Below are 17,563 nucleotides of genomic sequence, written 5' to 3' on the forward strand. Positions count from 1 at the left end.
TACAAAAGTCTAAAATGTATATGTAACACAACTATTAATGTTTTAATTTATTTGTAAGGTTAAAATTATGTGTTTTATTTTACAGCAGCTGCATCATCCCGTGAAAGACATATGTCAGACATTACTAATATAATTAGTAATAATTCAACATCTGCCGAACTTTCCACAGGTATGAGCAAGTCAGTTATATGGATGGCAAAAATTAAATAAGTTGTTATTAGGGCTCTGTGCCAAAGGGTGCAAAGATGACCTCATTACTAAGCCTACAATGTCTGTCTGTCTAACTTATAAAGGGCTGTCTCTTGAACTGTAACTTATAATGTCTAATGTGACATAGATGCTTAAGCCACTAGAATATCTACTGAATTTCCACATTTTATTAGTTCATATCTTAACATATCCATGGTAAGCTATGAATGCTGCTTTAGGTGAAATAACCTGTTTTCTGTTTTTTTAATACAAATATATATTGATCGAGCTTTGTACATATATTGTTATGTGCTCTTTCCAAGGACAAAGATAATTCACTGTTAAACTAAGAAATGAAACTGTTACATTTATTCACATTACTAAGATAATTACTCAATTTATTTATCACGGAATTGCATTCAATTGTGAAATTGACAAAAAATGAGTTCAATTCTTCAGATTTATTATCAGGGTGAGTTAGAAAATTTTGTGTAATAGTATAGTAATTATTTTAATAATTGTATCTTGCTTCAACAGGACCATCTGCTGTAGAACCATCATCCACCAGAGACTATCGAATATTTGCAAAAGCTTCCACATCCAAAAAAATTGGTAAGTCCATCAATTTCAATGCAATACTCTGGCAAAAAATCTGCCAAGATCTCAAAAAACTGGCTGTAAGCTGTGCAATTTTTATGATTAACTATCCAGTCACAGTTATCTCTAAGTTCAATTTCAATTAATACTAAATAATGGATATCCTTATTATGTTTTCCTTTCAGTAGAGAGATTTTAAATTTTCATATTTACATCCTTTTTTATGTAGCTTACAACAATCCTACAGCAGGGCACAGGCCTCCTCTCTTAAATTTTTAATAAGCATTCTTTATGTCATTTCAGATTCTACTCTGCCGGAGCAGATGTCAGCACCAGAAGGCATGTCTCAAAAACCAAGAACTGCAAAGACCAGTAAAGGTACATTGCACAGTATATTGCATGTAATATTTGTGTTTATGTATTCCATGTATAAGTATTCAAAGCAAACTTGGGTATGACTTGACAATGAAAATAATTTCAAAATATTTATAGAGGAAGCAAACAATAATTTTTTATAAGTTTGTGCTAGTCAATAATATTATTGTTCTTTTTTATTCTGCCTACCTGTTGTACTGGAAAGTATTAATAAGAAATATTTTGATATACAGATAAAACTTTATTATTATTTTTGTTTTAGTAAAATACATTGCAAACTTGAAAAAGACCATAAAAAAATTGAGAAATAAGAATGATAACTATGCAACAAGGTTAAAGAAAGCCTTGAAAATGTCCGAAAATACAACTTTTCAGAAGTGCTTACAAAAATTTACGACACTTGCGGCATTGTTTACTGTTATGCAGTTTCGGGAGATATCTAAGGAAAAAATGGGAAGGAGGTTTACAAAAGAGGAGAAGATTATGGCACTCAGCTTATATAAACAGGGGCCAAAAGCTTACAGATGGCTAAGTAAAATTTTCATTTTACCATCCCCTGTGACTTTAAGTCGTGTTGTTTCCGGAGCAGATATAAGACCTGGAATAAATAAGAAGATTTTTGCACAACTCAGGAAACAGACACAGAGTATGAAGCAAAGTGAAAAGTTGTGCATGGTCTTGTTTGATGAAATAGCAATAACACCACACTTTGACCTTGACAGAAAAAGAGATTCAATTAGTGGATTTGTAACAAATGGCATATATACAAAACGGAATATAGCAGACCATGCCCTGGTTTTTATGTTGCGAGGTGTTATAAAAAATTACAAGCAACCAATTGCTTATACATTTTGTAGAGGGACAACACCTAAAGAAGAATTAAAAATGTTATTGAAAAACATAATAACAGAACTGCAGGAATGTGGCTTTAAAGTAGTGGCAACAGTGTGTGACCAGGGTTGTACGAATGTGAGCACTATAAATAGCCTAATAGAAGAAACACGAGTTGACTACATAAAAAAGGATAAGGCTCTGAACAAACAAATATTTGAAGTAAATGGAGAGGAAGTGATTCCGCTCTTTGACCCGCCTCATCTAATAAAAGGCATTCGAAATAATTTATTAAGAAAAAATTTGAAATGTACAATTGACAACAAGGAGAAAATTGCAAAATGGGACCATGTTATAAATCTGCATGAGGAAAACCCAGCTTACAAGGGGATTAAATTAATAAAAAATTTAACAGAGGCACATGTAGACCCGAAAAAAATTCCAAAAATGAAAGTTAAAATGGCAACCCAAATCTTTAGTAAAACTGTTGCAACTAATATGGGATACCTAGCTGGTGAGTCATATATTTTACTAATACTTAAAACCCCAGTTACTTGTACACTACAATCTACAGTTAGCAAGGACCTTTTGTAAAAAGGTCAATGTATGCATGTAAACGTTGATGCAGTTGATTGTAACAACACAGAATTTGCCTCTGTAGGGTTCTCCCACAAATAAAACATGCGGCCCTCTTATTGTCAACCTCAATATTGTTTTACAATTATAATTAAATAATTCATTTATAATTAAATAATTATAATTAAATAATTTCTTATATAATATAATTATATAAGAAAAATTTAACATAAATTGTTAGTCAAAAGGCCTTGAACTTATTATTATTATTATTAATAATACTTTATTGCACAAAAGTAAATTAAATGGCAATGTGGCAAACTTAATGCCATAGGCATTTTCTGCCAGTCAACTACAGAAGGTGAAGGAAATTATTGGCATTTCAACTAAGGTGTCTGGCAGTAATCAACATTTCCTTACATCTGAAAGTCTATTCAATACCTGTCTACTACATAGCTACACTTCTAAAGCTTCTTCCTCACAAAGAATTATAAAATGTATTTTTTTTTCTGTATTTCAGATAAAGGAATACTTCCACTGGAGTGTAAAGATACTGCAGATGTCTTGTTATTTTTTGATCAACTCTTCGATTCCCTGAATGGAAGTTACAAAAACTCAAAGAAAAGGCATGGAAAGTTACTTTTAAGAGCAGTAACACCGAAATCGGAGCACAGTAAGCTGTGGGCAAAGGCAAAACAAGTTTTAAAAACTATAAAATTTGTCAACAAAGAAGGAAGGGAAGGTAGTGTACCATCAGTAACCAACTGGATTCGTACCATAGAAAATATAGAGTTACTCAAAAACAGGCTATTTAAACTAAAGATTAAGTCAATTTGGATGAGGCATTTCAACCAGGATCCTCTTGAAAATTTTTTTGGCTGCATACGTTCCCATGGCTTCAGAAACATCTCTCCAACACCATATGCCTTTGAATCGGCTTTTACGAGCTTGTTAATAAACAATTTGTCTAGCAATCACTCAGTAGGGGCAAATTGTGAACAAGACGATTGTGAAGTTTTTAAATTATCTTTTTGCTTTCTGCAAAAAGATGATTATATTCAAGATCCAATTCTTATTGATTATGATGACATTGATTGTGAAATTATTGATTTTACCGTAAAAAAGAGTGATAATAGAATATTTAGTCAGCTCAGTTACGTAACTGGGTACATATTAAAAAAAGCCAAACAAAAAGTTATAAAAAATTGTGAGCTATGCAAAGAGGTGCTGTTTTCTGGTCATGGGAATGATTACATACAACTTAGAGAGTTTGACACAACTAGGTCACTTACCTACCCTTCTGAGGCAATTATAAAAATATTTTCTGAAATCCAGGATGTGGCAAATTATATTTTACAAAACAAAAGTAATTTAAGTAATATAAAATGTTATTTAAAAACACTTTTGTATACGAAAATTGATTTTAGCTGTTGTTCTTGCCCGGCCCACAAAAATGAATTAACAGAATTCTTTTTTGAACTGTGCTCTAGATTTTTTATTTTCAACTGGTGTCGGGATATTAATAAATTGTTAAACGGCACCAGTGCACTATCTGTCAACACCCAAGACGAAATAAAGAAACTCGCCTGTGAATACAGAAAAAAAATCAATAAAAACCGCAAATAATATTTCTGTATTTTATTCCTTCTACCTATAAGCCAGCTTTGTTCATCATGTTACTTGTTATAAAGGTTCATACATTTTGGTAAAGGAAACTCCACAGCTTTTTTACAAATAACATGTTACGTGGAGAATTTAAAATCACATTATTCATTAACATTGATCTAAATCCATCCATCTATATCGTTTAGGTGTAGTTATACGTATATATATAAAACTCCTTAGTTCTCGACATTAACACGAGATGTCGCTATGTCGGCTAGGCGACTGATGACTCTATTAGTATTGTGCTCTGTGGTACTTCTTGTCCTTGTCAGCTTGCGGCCATGTTAGTGTTATTGACGTGAAAACGGCGATTTTGGTTTTTAATTATATTTTGTTTTATTTATTTTTTTGGGATGTAATAAAAAATTTGAATAAAAAATAAATAAATATATTTGCTTATTATTCGAAAATGATAAAGTCATACAGTAGGTAGTTCATTCTAGTCAGACGCCACACCTGCAGCTTCTCCGGTGATTTCAAAGATGTCTCAATATTCTCTTTATTTTGTCGGTAAAAATAAATTCAAGAAAATCTAAGATGAAAATAATATATAACGAGTGCTAACTTCAACTTTTAAGTCAGTAAAATATTTGTGAAACGAGTGAACGTAAAAAATGGAACTTTTGTTTATATTGTGTCTCGTGTCTTTTGGGCTGGCTTACGATAAAGGTAAATATATTATTTTTCAATTATAATTCATAAAATAAAAGTTTATAAATTATGAGTAAAATTTTATTTTGAAAAACCTGTAAATAAACATGCGTTTAAAGGCCTTGTTTATTTTTAGCGTCGTTCTACGGTGCCAGCTATATATCGTACCCGCTTCAAGAAGCGAAGGGAGTCACAGATATAAGCTTCAGATTTCGTACTCACTTATCCGATGCCCTTTTACTACTTGCCGCAGGCAAAACAGACTATTGTATGGTGTGTTAAATTTCTATACATATACATGCATGTGCTTGTCAATATTTTTAAATATAGGTATATGTTATATAAAGAGTTAATAAGTAATAAAATATATAGGATAAAGCTTAAATAAAGCTTAAAGTAATAATAATTACACTGCTTATTAGAAAATATTACATATAAAAAAATAAACAATATTTAAGATAAATATGTATTTTTAGATTCGTCTTGAAAGTGGTAGATTAAAACTTCATATAAATCTCGGTGCTGGTGAAAGTGAGTTGTCATCTTCAAAGGGCATATATCTTAACAACACTCAGTGGCATCATGTCAGCATCATAAGAAGAGAAGCTAACCTGACTATGAAGGTATTTACACATATACAAAACTGATGTATTATTTAGTTGACTTAAGTATAGAATAATTCCAGAAAACTGTTGTGGCAAACAAGCGTACCACCAGGCGGTAAGCGGTTACCATAGCCTATTGATGCCTGCAACATCAAAAACAAAGCAAGTGCGTCAATCCTCCTCCTGACCCTTCCGAGGAGCTGTGACGACCTTTAGGGGAGGGTCAGGGGTCAGGGTAGAGTAATGACTCCCCACAAGAACACTAGACTACTTCAGAGAAGTATTTAGCTGTGATCTTCTGTAAGGTTGAGGTACTTTCCTAGATGGGCTGATCTGTTTTGAGTATGATAATTCCTACTGCGCACTGCTGCAATGAAAAGGCATAAGCTACATTAGCCTGTTCTGGGCCTTATAATAATGAATGTGAACATATTATATCAGTTTTTAAGCTTTTGCGGTCACTATGTTGACTTTAACATGTTGCCAGTGATTATAGCAATTTGCAATGTCCCTGAAATAATAAAAATCTCAAAATGACTAAATCCCATTATGTATTAATTCTAAACTGATTATTTCCATACAAATTAATTTTAATCCCGTTGTGATGTTCCCACTTCCATTAACTCATTCATGCAAATATAATTGATCTATAGAAGGTTACAACCATTACTAAGCTACTGCAATTGAATTAATAAATACTAAACTTATATCGATCTATACATATACTACATGGTAACTGACTAATCTCTATTTTTATATATTTTTTTTTTTAGAAAAACATTGTTTTTTTATGAGTCATAGTAATGTAGTGTGTCTGTTTCTCTATGTGTTAGAGAGATACCTACCATCATTATTCGAGGATGACATGCAAAATCTGCCATGCAAAAGTGAATGCCATTTTTTTTTTCATATATTTGATTTGATTCCCAATTTTAATTCCATATCAATACACAGTTAAGAAGTGAACTTATTTATATATGTAATAAAATAGTTATGAAATTATTTTGATCATAATATAAGCTATACAAAGCCAGGGATGTCAGCTAGTATTTAATAAATATTTAATTGGGACTTACACTTTGATATTGGTTCAAAATGTCTAAATACAGTAACAATGGGTAGGAAGGGGGCTGTGCTCATTATGTGGGTGCTTTATCACAAAATCAATAGTCGAATATCATAGAAACGATGAATGAAGTTATAAAAAAATAAATAAATTTGAGAAAAAGTAACTTCTGATAGAATTTGCTTGTTAACAGAAGCTTAACAAGCAATTTGTAGAGAAGACGACCCAATATAGAGCTATAATGAGATGGTTACCTAATCAGTATTATATAAAATACTAGTGACCCGCCCCGGCATCGCACGGGTGTAATGCTGATACTAAATATACTACAGAATGTCTTTATTTATAGTGTGAAGCTAGCTTATGACATGGTTATTAACATAATAACAACAACATTCAAATATGCGTCGTTAGATTACACGTTTTTACAGAATTCGGTGAAGAAATAAAGGTTCACTGCTCGTTCCACGTAGATGTTGACCCGAATTCAAATAATATTCGTGCCAAATTTGAAGTAAATCCATGCAGTACTTTTTGACAAAAATTCTAAAAACTATATTTTTGGCTTCGGTATCGATTGTAGATCACAAGTATTTTTTTAAAAAAATATTCAATGTACAGTTTTGACTTTCCTACCATTTTATTATATGTATAGAAAAACAAATAAATTTAAGAAAAAGTAACTTCTGATAGAATTTGCTTGTTAACAGAAGCTTAACAAGCAATTTGTAGAGAAGACGACCCAATATAGAGCTATAATGAGATGGTTACCTAATCATTATTATATAAAATATGATTATTTATGTTATATATTATTTTCTTGTTTATTATGATAAACAGATCTTTTGCAAAATAACTTGTTCTTTTTCCAAAGATATATGCAAATTTAGTTTTTGATAAAAATAAGAACTTAATAACTGTAGTGTAGATACTTAGTTCTCTAAATAATTGCCAGATGTATGGCCAACAGCTCAGTGTAAGGCGGTTAGCGAGAGCTATCAAATTTACATACGAGTATACATACATGTAGATAGACCTACACAATGTTCGTGCCTGTAGCGTCTTATATATGATTACTGATTATGAACCCAGCTAAATCTGTAAATGTTATTACTTGTTTGTAGTTAAACTCCTCTGAAACGGCTTGACCGATTCTCATGAAATTTTGTGTGCATATCGGGTAGGTCTGAGAATCGAACAACATCTATTTTTCATCCCCCTAAATGTTAAGGGTAGTCCACCCCTAATTCTTTTTTTTTTTGAAAAATTATTTTTTTTATTATGATTTGGCATTGAAAAATACATACAATCGTAACTTTTCACCCCTTTACCGCCAACCCCTATTTTTAAATAGCGTTTAGCGGCAAGAAAACGTTTGCCGAGTCAGCTTGTATTATAATAATAATTTGTTGTAGCTAATATAAATAGTAATGGTTATTATAATTCTTGTTCTTCTTATTCAATTTTTAATACAGGTGCATTGCAATTACTCTATCATTTTTAATGTTAACCTCACATTTCTCCACAAACATTACCTGACAGTTTCGTTTTGTACTTTTTAACCAAAAAGTGTATAATCGTGTTTTAATGCTGCTCTATTATGTTACTTTATTTATAGCTTACATTCTTATGCATACTATTGTTATTTATAGATTGAATAAAGTTGAATTGATTTCTTGTTTATTTGTATTTCCATATTATTATTATGCATACTGTATCTAATCTAATACCTTTAAACAAGCAATTCTTGTATATATATACATATATACGACCAAGGTTTAAACCCGCATGTGTCCAGATCGATCTTTTTTCCCTTTTTTTTCTAATTGTATTCGTGATTTTTTTTTTTTTAATAACTAGTTCATATTTCTTATTAGTATGTCGGTAAGATCGAAAAATATTATTCATATTTTATCAATATGTATTTCGTATTTAAATATAATTCCCAAATTTTTTTTGGACATTAAAAAAACAAAATACCGAGCTAAGCTCGGTCACCCAGGTACTTCACATTTCATTTTAGGTTTCTTTTTGTATTTACATTCATTGCTCTGTATTGACATAGTTGTCTCTGGTAAATTAAATCTATACATATAATAAAAATGTAGCGGATAGCTGTATGTACATGGAAGATATATGGGAAGAAATATTATTGGGACCTTTATAAACGCCAATAGCACCCAAAACAATGATCGTTAGAATTTTTGTCTGCTTCTCTGTGCGTTTGTGTACACTAATCTCAGAAACGGCTTCTCCGATTTAGATGTAGTTTTCACTAATATATTGTAGTAAGCTTCACTTAACATTTCGTGTTTGTTTCATGTTAATATGTTCAAAAATAAAAAGTTATGCCAATTTAAAGAATTACAATGAACATGTAAATACCCAAAACGCAGACGAATTCGCAGGTATATGTATATAAGTACATATATTAGGAATTCAAATGACAAACAGTATAATGGTATTGTTTTGCATATAAGTCATCCCGTGATACTCGTGTGTTATCCAGTCTACTGGACAGGCCCAGTATTCCTTTATAGCATTCGTGTCACAAATCAATGAATTCGGAGTATTTGCTTTTGACAGTTTTAATATTCCACAAATTTAACAGATTACCATGATATTCAAAAACTTTAAAGTACATCAGTGTATTTTTTTATTTACTCGTATAATATTTATTTATTTTGCTCGTCCGGTTAAAATAATGCTCTCATGATTCTTCCGAACGGCTGCCATCGACGAACGGATTTGTATGATACTCGTATAATCAATTTTTTTTCTTTTTTTTTTTGTAAAAAAAAAAAATAGGTTTCCTATCTATACTCAGTTTCCTTTTTCTAGATATTTTCATCAAAAAAGTATACGTACTTTAAAGGATAGCCGAATAAATTTTATTATGCTTTAAGTGTGTATACGTTTTTTTGAAATTAAATGTTTTTGACGTGACAACGTCTAATAAATCGATGAACGCCGGCTGCATGCACGAAAAAGGATGACTCGTGCCGTTACGCTTATTGTACGGTTACTCCGCATCTATCTCTCTTCCACGCGATTGGCCTATCCGTCCGAAGTTGGTCCGAAGAGATGTTTTGTTATGACGTTGTCACGTTAAACTATAGTTCGTAAACCAACTTTACAGACAACCAATTTTTTTTTAAGTCTTTTTAAACATCGGCTTATAATATATTTAAAAAATAATAATAATAATAAAAACATTGAAAGAAATTTGAAAATATACTCGTACTAGCTGTGCCCGCGACTTCGTCTGCATGGAATAGTGGCTTGGGACAGCATTTTTTGAAAATTATAATAATTACATTTTTTGGTTTATTTTAAACATCAGAATAGCTCTAATATTTTTTCTCTTGTTGCAAACTTATAACACATTTCACATAAATCGTACACATTTCCATACAAACTTTCATTCTCTATTCCTTATTGATATTTTACACCCTTGGGGGTACATTTTTACAAACTTTGAATGTCATATTTATATATCACTACATAGTATAAAACAAAGTCGCTTTCTCTGTCCCTGCACATGTATGTACGCTTAGATCTTTAAAACTACGCAACGGATTTTGATGCGGTTTTTTTTAATAGATAGATTGATTCAAGAGGATTGTTTATATGTATAATAACATCCATTAAATAGTGGAGAAATACTGTTATTTTTGAGTTTTCTAATGTTATGTCGTAAATAATTAATTTTTTTTCGCTTAAATTGCAAACGCAGGCTGAACCCTACGAGATTTATCAAAATAATGTACGAAGTATTGTACACATTGAAAAGGTCTACAGAAAACTCCGCGATGGTATATACCTGTCTTTTATGGATATCCCACAATAACATTTTTTTGTCACTTACTTTTTACGACAAATAATGGCTAATTTTCGAAGCGATTTTAACCAATACAGCATTAATCCTTATCCAATTAAATACCTTAAATATGTTTTTTATTTAATATAGATCTATATGGCCCTTTACAGCATATGATTTAAATGAATATTTTCGAAGATATTACAGATTTAAAAATCGTGGTACGTAGCGTTTGCGGCGGTTCCGGCCGGCTTTTACTCTAAGTTAACGCGTGCGGGCCACGGGCAGTAATGAATAAATCAAAACTACTGGATCGATTTTAATCATTTTTTCAGTGAATGACATAGGCTATAATTATATTTTATACCCGTGCGAAGCCGGAGCGGGTCGCTAGTTTTATATATATACCGAATCAACAGCCTAAAAATAAGTTGCAAACTTCTAGCTCTAAAAATGTTCCATACAACTTTTCATCCCCACCTTTTAACCCCTTACACCTTACAACCTTTTCGGATTAAAAAGTAGCCTTTCAGGCTCAAAACTATCCGTGTACCAAATGTCATTTAAATCGGTGCAGTAGTTTTGGCGTGAAAGCGCGACAGATAGACAGAATTACTTTTTAATTTATAATATTAGTAGGGATTATAATCTCGATATATCGAATATAGGTTTGATTAACATTTTTTCTTATTAGGAATCAATAAGTATCGTTATTTTATATTACTTTTTTTAAATAACTTCATTTTGCTCTAATAGAAAATATGTAAGAGTAAAATATTACAAAAACAATTTTGTGATGGACCTGATAATATAATAGTATATCAGTCATCAATTTAATAAACGGAGACTATGTAATTTAAGGCTACAAAAATGTACGAAACAAATTATTTTTAATTTTGCTCCTGTTGTTTTTGTAAAGTTATTTCAGTTATCTGATAGTATACAGCTTTTAATATAAAAAATCAATTATAAATTCTGATTTATCTGACATATTAGATTGATTAAACCTCATATGACAGCCATCTGAAAAAAAAATATTAATAATTAATAATTGTTGCACAAAAATTGTTCATATATACAAAACTTAAAGTAATTTAAATAATAAAATTATTTTAGAATAAGTCTTCTAAAACAATTAATATATCGATGCAACAATTATATTTATAAAAAAATACTTACGGTTTTCTACACTGGGGTACGGGGGCACCCCACATCGCTTTTAGACACGTCCGCTCAGTGCAACTGTATCACTGCACTAATGAATCGAAAGCATTCAACACTAAACTAAAATACACGAATGCCCAAATCTATGGGTTTTATACAAACAGAAATAATTATAAAACAAACCGCTTTGGGGTACTCTAGCACCCCATGTAAATGTAATGTAATGTGGTTTAAGGTAAATTTTTAATTATAGTCGAATTTCGACCTCTAGGCGACCACTAGTTTTTATAAATACCCACTATTTCTCATGATTATTATGTTTGTATGACACTCATTTCGGGTATAATTAAAATAGGTAATAAAAATAATATGTAGCAATGAAAGAAATGATAATTATGCGACACTTTTCGTCTTCACTCTTCTATTTTTCGTTGCGCTTATGTATATGAAGTTAAATTCGAAAATTCAATATTTATAATAAAATTCAAGCTAATCTACGTCGTGCAATATATATAATCCTAATTGTAAAATAGACGTATACGTTCTGTAAACTCACAAGGCATCATGTTTCAAAGACGGTGTTTGGTTTGAGTTAGAAAAGTAAACAACATAAAAGGACACATCAAAGGCGGATCTCTCGTCTACCACTTAGCAGTTACTCGCGAATCGGTGACAGTTACTACTTTGCCTAAAATCGCAGTGTTACTCGTCACGAATTCGCAAATGAAATGAGAAAAAATTAACTAACGAACATTAATTTTTAATTATTGACTTTTTTAATGCTTGCATATCAGTTTCATTTCGTAGATGCTTAAATAACTTGATAGGTTTTAATGCAATTATGAATTAATAATTTTCGTTGTAATTTGATGACGGGGACTATAATAGGATTTATTATTATGACACCTCCTTATAAAAGAAAGGAAAACATTCTGCACTAAAAACAAATATATGAAATTAAATCTAATTGAAATACTTAATTCCGAATAAGTACTTTTATCTTTATTTATAATACATACCTACCTACTTACTACTACCATCAAAACTTTTGCACCTTATACCTACTTGAAGCTCGTGTAGTTGTGTTGATTTTACTTACAGTTCCATTGATGTAAGTAGGGAAATGTGTGTAATAATTTTATTTATATTATACAGAAATTAGCGTGTTCAGCAAAAAAAAAGTACAAGAAACTTCTCAGATTTAATAATAATTCCTTATCTCTAAAGAAAATACCTACTATAGAAGAGAAGGATCAGAGCTTAATCCACCGCTGCTCCCATGCTTTTTGCCGGATATATTGCCTACCTATGAGTACCGATCGCTATCAGGTGTACATGATAACAACCGGGATCGACGGCTTAATGTGCTCTCCGAGGCACGGTGGTGTGACCCAAAAAAGGACTGTAGAAACACCCAGACCACGGCACACATCTGCATAGCCAATACAAGTATTTGTCATGGCATCGAACCCGCAACAGCCACAAACCAGTGCTGTGACCGTTGCGCCAACGAGTCGTCAAAGATTTATATTATTTTTAACTGACTTCCAAAAAAGGAGGAGGTTCTCAATCCGATGGTATTTTTTTATGTATGTTAATTCAGAACTTGACTGGGTGGACCGATTTCGACTTTTTTTTTACTCGATAGGTGGTGCGTGTCATTTGGTCCCATTTAAATTTATTTGATATCCAACAACTACTTTTCGAGTATCTAATAATGCGTTATTACTTGACATTTTTTTCCGTCGACCTACGTTGTATTATACCGCATAAATTTTTATTGGGTATACCGATTTTGTTGATTTATAATTCAATCGAAAATGTTTATGATGATCGATGATGTTTATCATGTGGTCACATTTAAATTCCATCGAGATCTAATAACAAGTTTTTGAGTAATTTTTGATAACACCTATTTACTTGACTATTTTTTCGTCTACTTACGTTTTATAACTTGTCGATGTAATTGAAGTCGGTTTTTTTTCGTTTGCCAGCAAACACAATTATTTCGTCTACCTACGTTGTATTACTTGTCGATGTAATTAAAGTCGTTTTTTTTTACGTTGGCGGGCAAATACAATTATTTTTTATAAAACATTTAATTAGTCTAAAGTGGTACAATAGATCCGAAACATATAATTTGTGGCCGAACTAGAATGCATGTAGGTACATCAAGTGTCAGCGTCGTAGCCCCCGGATAATTTACACAGAATTAGGATTTTAGTATGACCTAATTTATTAATTAACTAGCTGTGTCCGCGACTTTGCCCGTGTGGAATTTAACGAAATAGTTATTCTTCAGTTCGGAGAGTTATAGAATAAAAATAAAAATTTTAAAATAATACATCCGCTTTCTGTCAGTGAAAGTCCCCATCAAAATAGGTCCAGCCATTTCAGAAATTAACTGGAACAAACAGACATACATACAGACAAAAATTATAAAAAAAGTTATTTTGTTACATGTATATTGAATTTATTCAAAAGCGATTATTTTAATATACAAACAGACACACCAATTTTATTTATTTGTATAGATTAATTAGACGTCATTTATAGAGTTTATGCTCTATACTAACATGAACTAACTTAATTTATTGCATAATGTTTTATTTTATAATTATAGTCAGTAAAATATCATTTTAGGGTGCAAATTAAAAAAAAGTTATTATTTGCTGGATTTTTTATACTACAAAAAAGTAAGTTTTGCTAAAGCACTCGTATTTTTTATCTTTTTATATGTCTCTCATTTGCACTCCTGTAGACAGTTTATATATTCTGTTTGCCTACTGTGTGCTGCAGCGCGGTGTATTAATATATCGTTTCTGGATATTACAGTTTTTTAATGATAAAATTAATATTAAATTGAGTTCCGCACTTTTAAAGTTTCTTAATTATAAATTACCAAATATATCAAAGTATAGCTAAAATAGCAGTCTATTTATACAATAGTTTATTAATACCTTCCGATTAAACGTGGAATATCATTACAGTGACAGACGTGATAACTGTCTGTGGCTCGTTCAAACGTTGTTCATAAAATTTCAGTTTAAATTGGACCTATCTAATTACGTTTAACTGAAAAGGAACATGAAAATTGTTTTAAATCATACGAACGCGAAACGTACAAAAATTCGTTTTGATTATCAAGCAATTTAAACATTGGTTTAAAATTCTATAAGCATGTGCAGTTAAATTTCATCAAAGAGATTGATAATGGTGCCCTTATTCTAGTAACTAATCAATAATCTATTCATGTTGCACCTATCGGAGGCTCACAAGCTAATTAAGTGCAATAAACAGAATCAAGATTAACTTACATCTGAACTAAGGAATTAGTGCTGGCAAACCCAGCACGTGTAATTTACTTCAATGGGCAAAATTTACATAACGTTCGTTAGACATTGTTTATCTTCACGACATTTTTATTTCAGTGACAGTATTAAAGCGGTACTTGGTAAAATGTATTGAAGTGTGTACGCTCTGATATGAGTCAGTCGAGCCAAACGGCTGATTATGTTATTGACTTTGACTCATTATTTTTAGGTTGACGACAACGTTGTGAAGAAGAAGCTGCCGGGACGCTTCTTTGAACTAAACATACACTTTGGTATATTTCTCGGAGGACAAGGTGACTTTTCCGAACTGTTTCTTGGTCACATGGAAAATTTCCGAGGATGCATGGAAGATGTATGTAAAACACTTATTAATAAATACATCACGTTTGAAATGAAACATATTGTATTATTAGCGGGTTGCCTACAGCAAAGTTAGGAGATAAACATTATGTGCACTTGAATCTTACTCATTTCTTACATGTTAAATTGTACCATCTATAAATACAACAGCAACATACTACAGTCTTATGTATATGTATATGTATTTGTGTATATTAGTTAATTTGTTTTGATTTTTGGATACTATACTTAAAAAAAGATTGTAATATGCAACAATGTATTTTCTATTTGTATATTGTTTAGGTATATTACAACGGTGTCAAGATAATCGAAAAAGCTCGCAGCCGAAGTGGCTCAGTGCACGTCGAAGGCGTCACGTGGAACTGTGCCCCGGAGTTCGACGCGGACATCAACGCTGACATCAGTTTTATAGACGAGGGGGCTTATTTAATCCTTCCAAGGATTAATTCAAGAGCAGGAGGAAGGTGGGCTTTTATTGAAAACATTTCATGTTTTATAAAACTTACAGCATTTCCGTTTATTTACATGACTGATTTTTTTATAGACGACTCTTCTGGCGTAACGTTAAATATATTTTTCCTTCAGACGTACCGTCTTGGATACTTTATTGTGAGTCTCTACCGAAGAGCACGTTAAGTTCGCCTCGTTTATTACGACCATCTTGATAATAATTCTTTGCTTGAAATGATTCTAGTCTAAATGTTAACAAATGAAGATATCAGATAGCAGACGCTCGTGGAGTAATCAATAACCTGCCCGATCTAGATAAGCTTGAATGCAATTTAATAATAATAGCTATATGTTGGAAACTTGTACGTTTATTTTTCATACAATTTAAATTAAGTAGGTATATAAAACTGGCGTGTATTTATACAGCTTTATTTGAATTTTATTGTTATATGCAGCTAATGTTACTAAACTTTTTTTTAACTTTTTTATTCAAAAAAAAAAAAAATCTTTCACCATACCTAAACATTAGCTGCATCTCATGGTTTCGTCGGGATTTGGGATAAAGAGTAGAATATGTCGCTGGCCCCGGGCAATAAAGCGGTATACGCCAGTTACACCCTTTTTAATGTTATTTAATTTTTGGCTTCTCTGAGTATCAATCTATCACTCTTATTTTTTTCAGTTTTTTTTATTAATATTTCGTTAGAATAAATGACAATAACCGTTTTATTGCATGGATAATTCTCTTACGATTAAGCTATGTATTATTGCATTACTCTAAGAAAAATACCACAAAAAACCGGTGAACATCTTTACAGTAATTGTTAATGATCTTGCAATTAAAATAGTATCATCTATGAAAAGTATTATACATTTTTTTAATTATTTCATTAAAAAATTATACGATTTGTTTTAAAAAAATTATTTTTAAAAGCTTAAGTTGGTAAAAAAAATAGCTTTCATTTGACATTTTGAACGTCTGTTTTGGATCACTGTACACTGCACTATAAACAAATTAGCTTCTTTTATTTCTCCTGTAAAATTTGATTTTTGATATTACCGCTTTATTGCCCGGGGACAGCGATGTGTTAGTGCTGCACTTTTTGCATCAAAGAGCCATCCATCTATCATCATAAACTATCGCATTTATTCATAATATTAGTAGGATATTCTTAAAATATGTACCAGTTCAATGCCAAAAATAAATTTATATTTCGTATAACTTAACCTAAGCTTTTTTCTTAGGCGAAGGTTACAAAAGGTTTTTTTTTTTCTTTTATTAGATGGCAAATAGAGTTCAAAACAATAACGCCAAACGCGATGGTACTATACAATGCTGGCGGCGGTCGAGGTTCTGATTTCTTAGCCGTGGAGATATTGGAAGGAGTTGTGAGAGTGAAGATGGCTAGGGGACAAATAGTACACACTGAACGCGTCAACGATGGACAGTGGCACAAGATGCATCTGTTGTTCAACCCTTCGCTCATCGAGGTGAGTACGCATTAGCACACTACACTTACACGTGGTAATTGTTTTCGTTTTTAGGATTGCGTAGCGAAAAGGTTAAAATTTAATTTGTCTATCTTTGTTGTATATTTATAAACGCTATTGGTAGACATTTTGTATTATTTACTTATTTATATATTTTTTTGACCACACATACATAATAAACAATACTTAAATATAGTTACAGATTGTGTATTACAATTGACATACTTATGTCCATATTTCTTCCAGTCAACCCAAGTTTAACATATGTTATGGTCGCGATGACTAATAGTAATTTTAACTCGATGTCAATAATTTATATCAGCGCTTTGGCGCAGCAGTCACATCTCTGACTAGTGCGCTGCGGTCGCGGGTTCGATCCCAACTTTTG

The 17,563-nt window shown here is 31.5% G+C and overlaps 1 protein-coding gene across 1 annotated transcript in view; it reads left to right on the top strand.

The window, feature by feature from the left end:
* The first annotated feature begins 4,847 nt into the window (after positions 1-4,847).
* The window catches only part of LOC123668606 (chondroitin sulfate proteoglycan 4), a 49,578-nt gene continuing 36,862 nt past the window's right edge, over positions 4,848-17,563 (top strand). Inside the window, exons 1-6 of the mRNA XM_045602328.1 lie at positions 4,848-4,902; positions 5,021-5,157; positions 5,361-5,507; positions 15,083-15,226; positions 15,517-15,698; positions 16,968-17,175. Coding sequence (XP_045458284.1) covers positions 4,848-4,902; positions 5,021-5,157; positions 5,361-5,507; positions 15,083-15,226; positions 15,517-15,698; positions 16,968-17,175 — 873 coding nt within the window. The remainder of the gene's footprint in view (positions 4,903-5,020; positions 5,158-5,360; positions 5,508-15,082; positions 15,227-15,516; positions 15,699-16,967; positions 17,176-17,563) is intronic.

This window comes from Melitaea cinxia, chromosome Z (assembly GCF_905220565.1).
Source record: "Melitaea cinxia chromosome Z, ilMelCinx1.1, whole genome shotgun sequence".
Classification (NCBI taxonomy): domain Eukaryota; kingdom Metazoa; phylum Arthropoda; class Insecta; order Lepidoptera; family Nymphalidae; genus Melitaea; species Melitaea cinxia.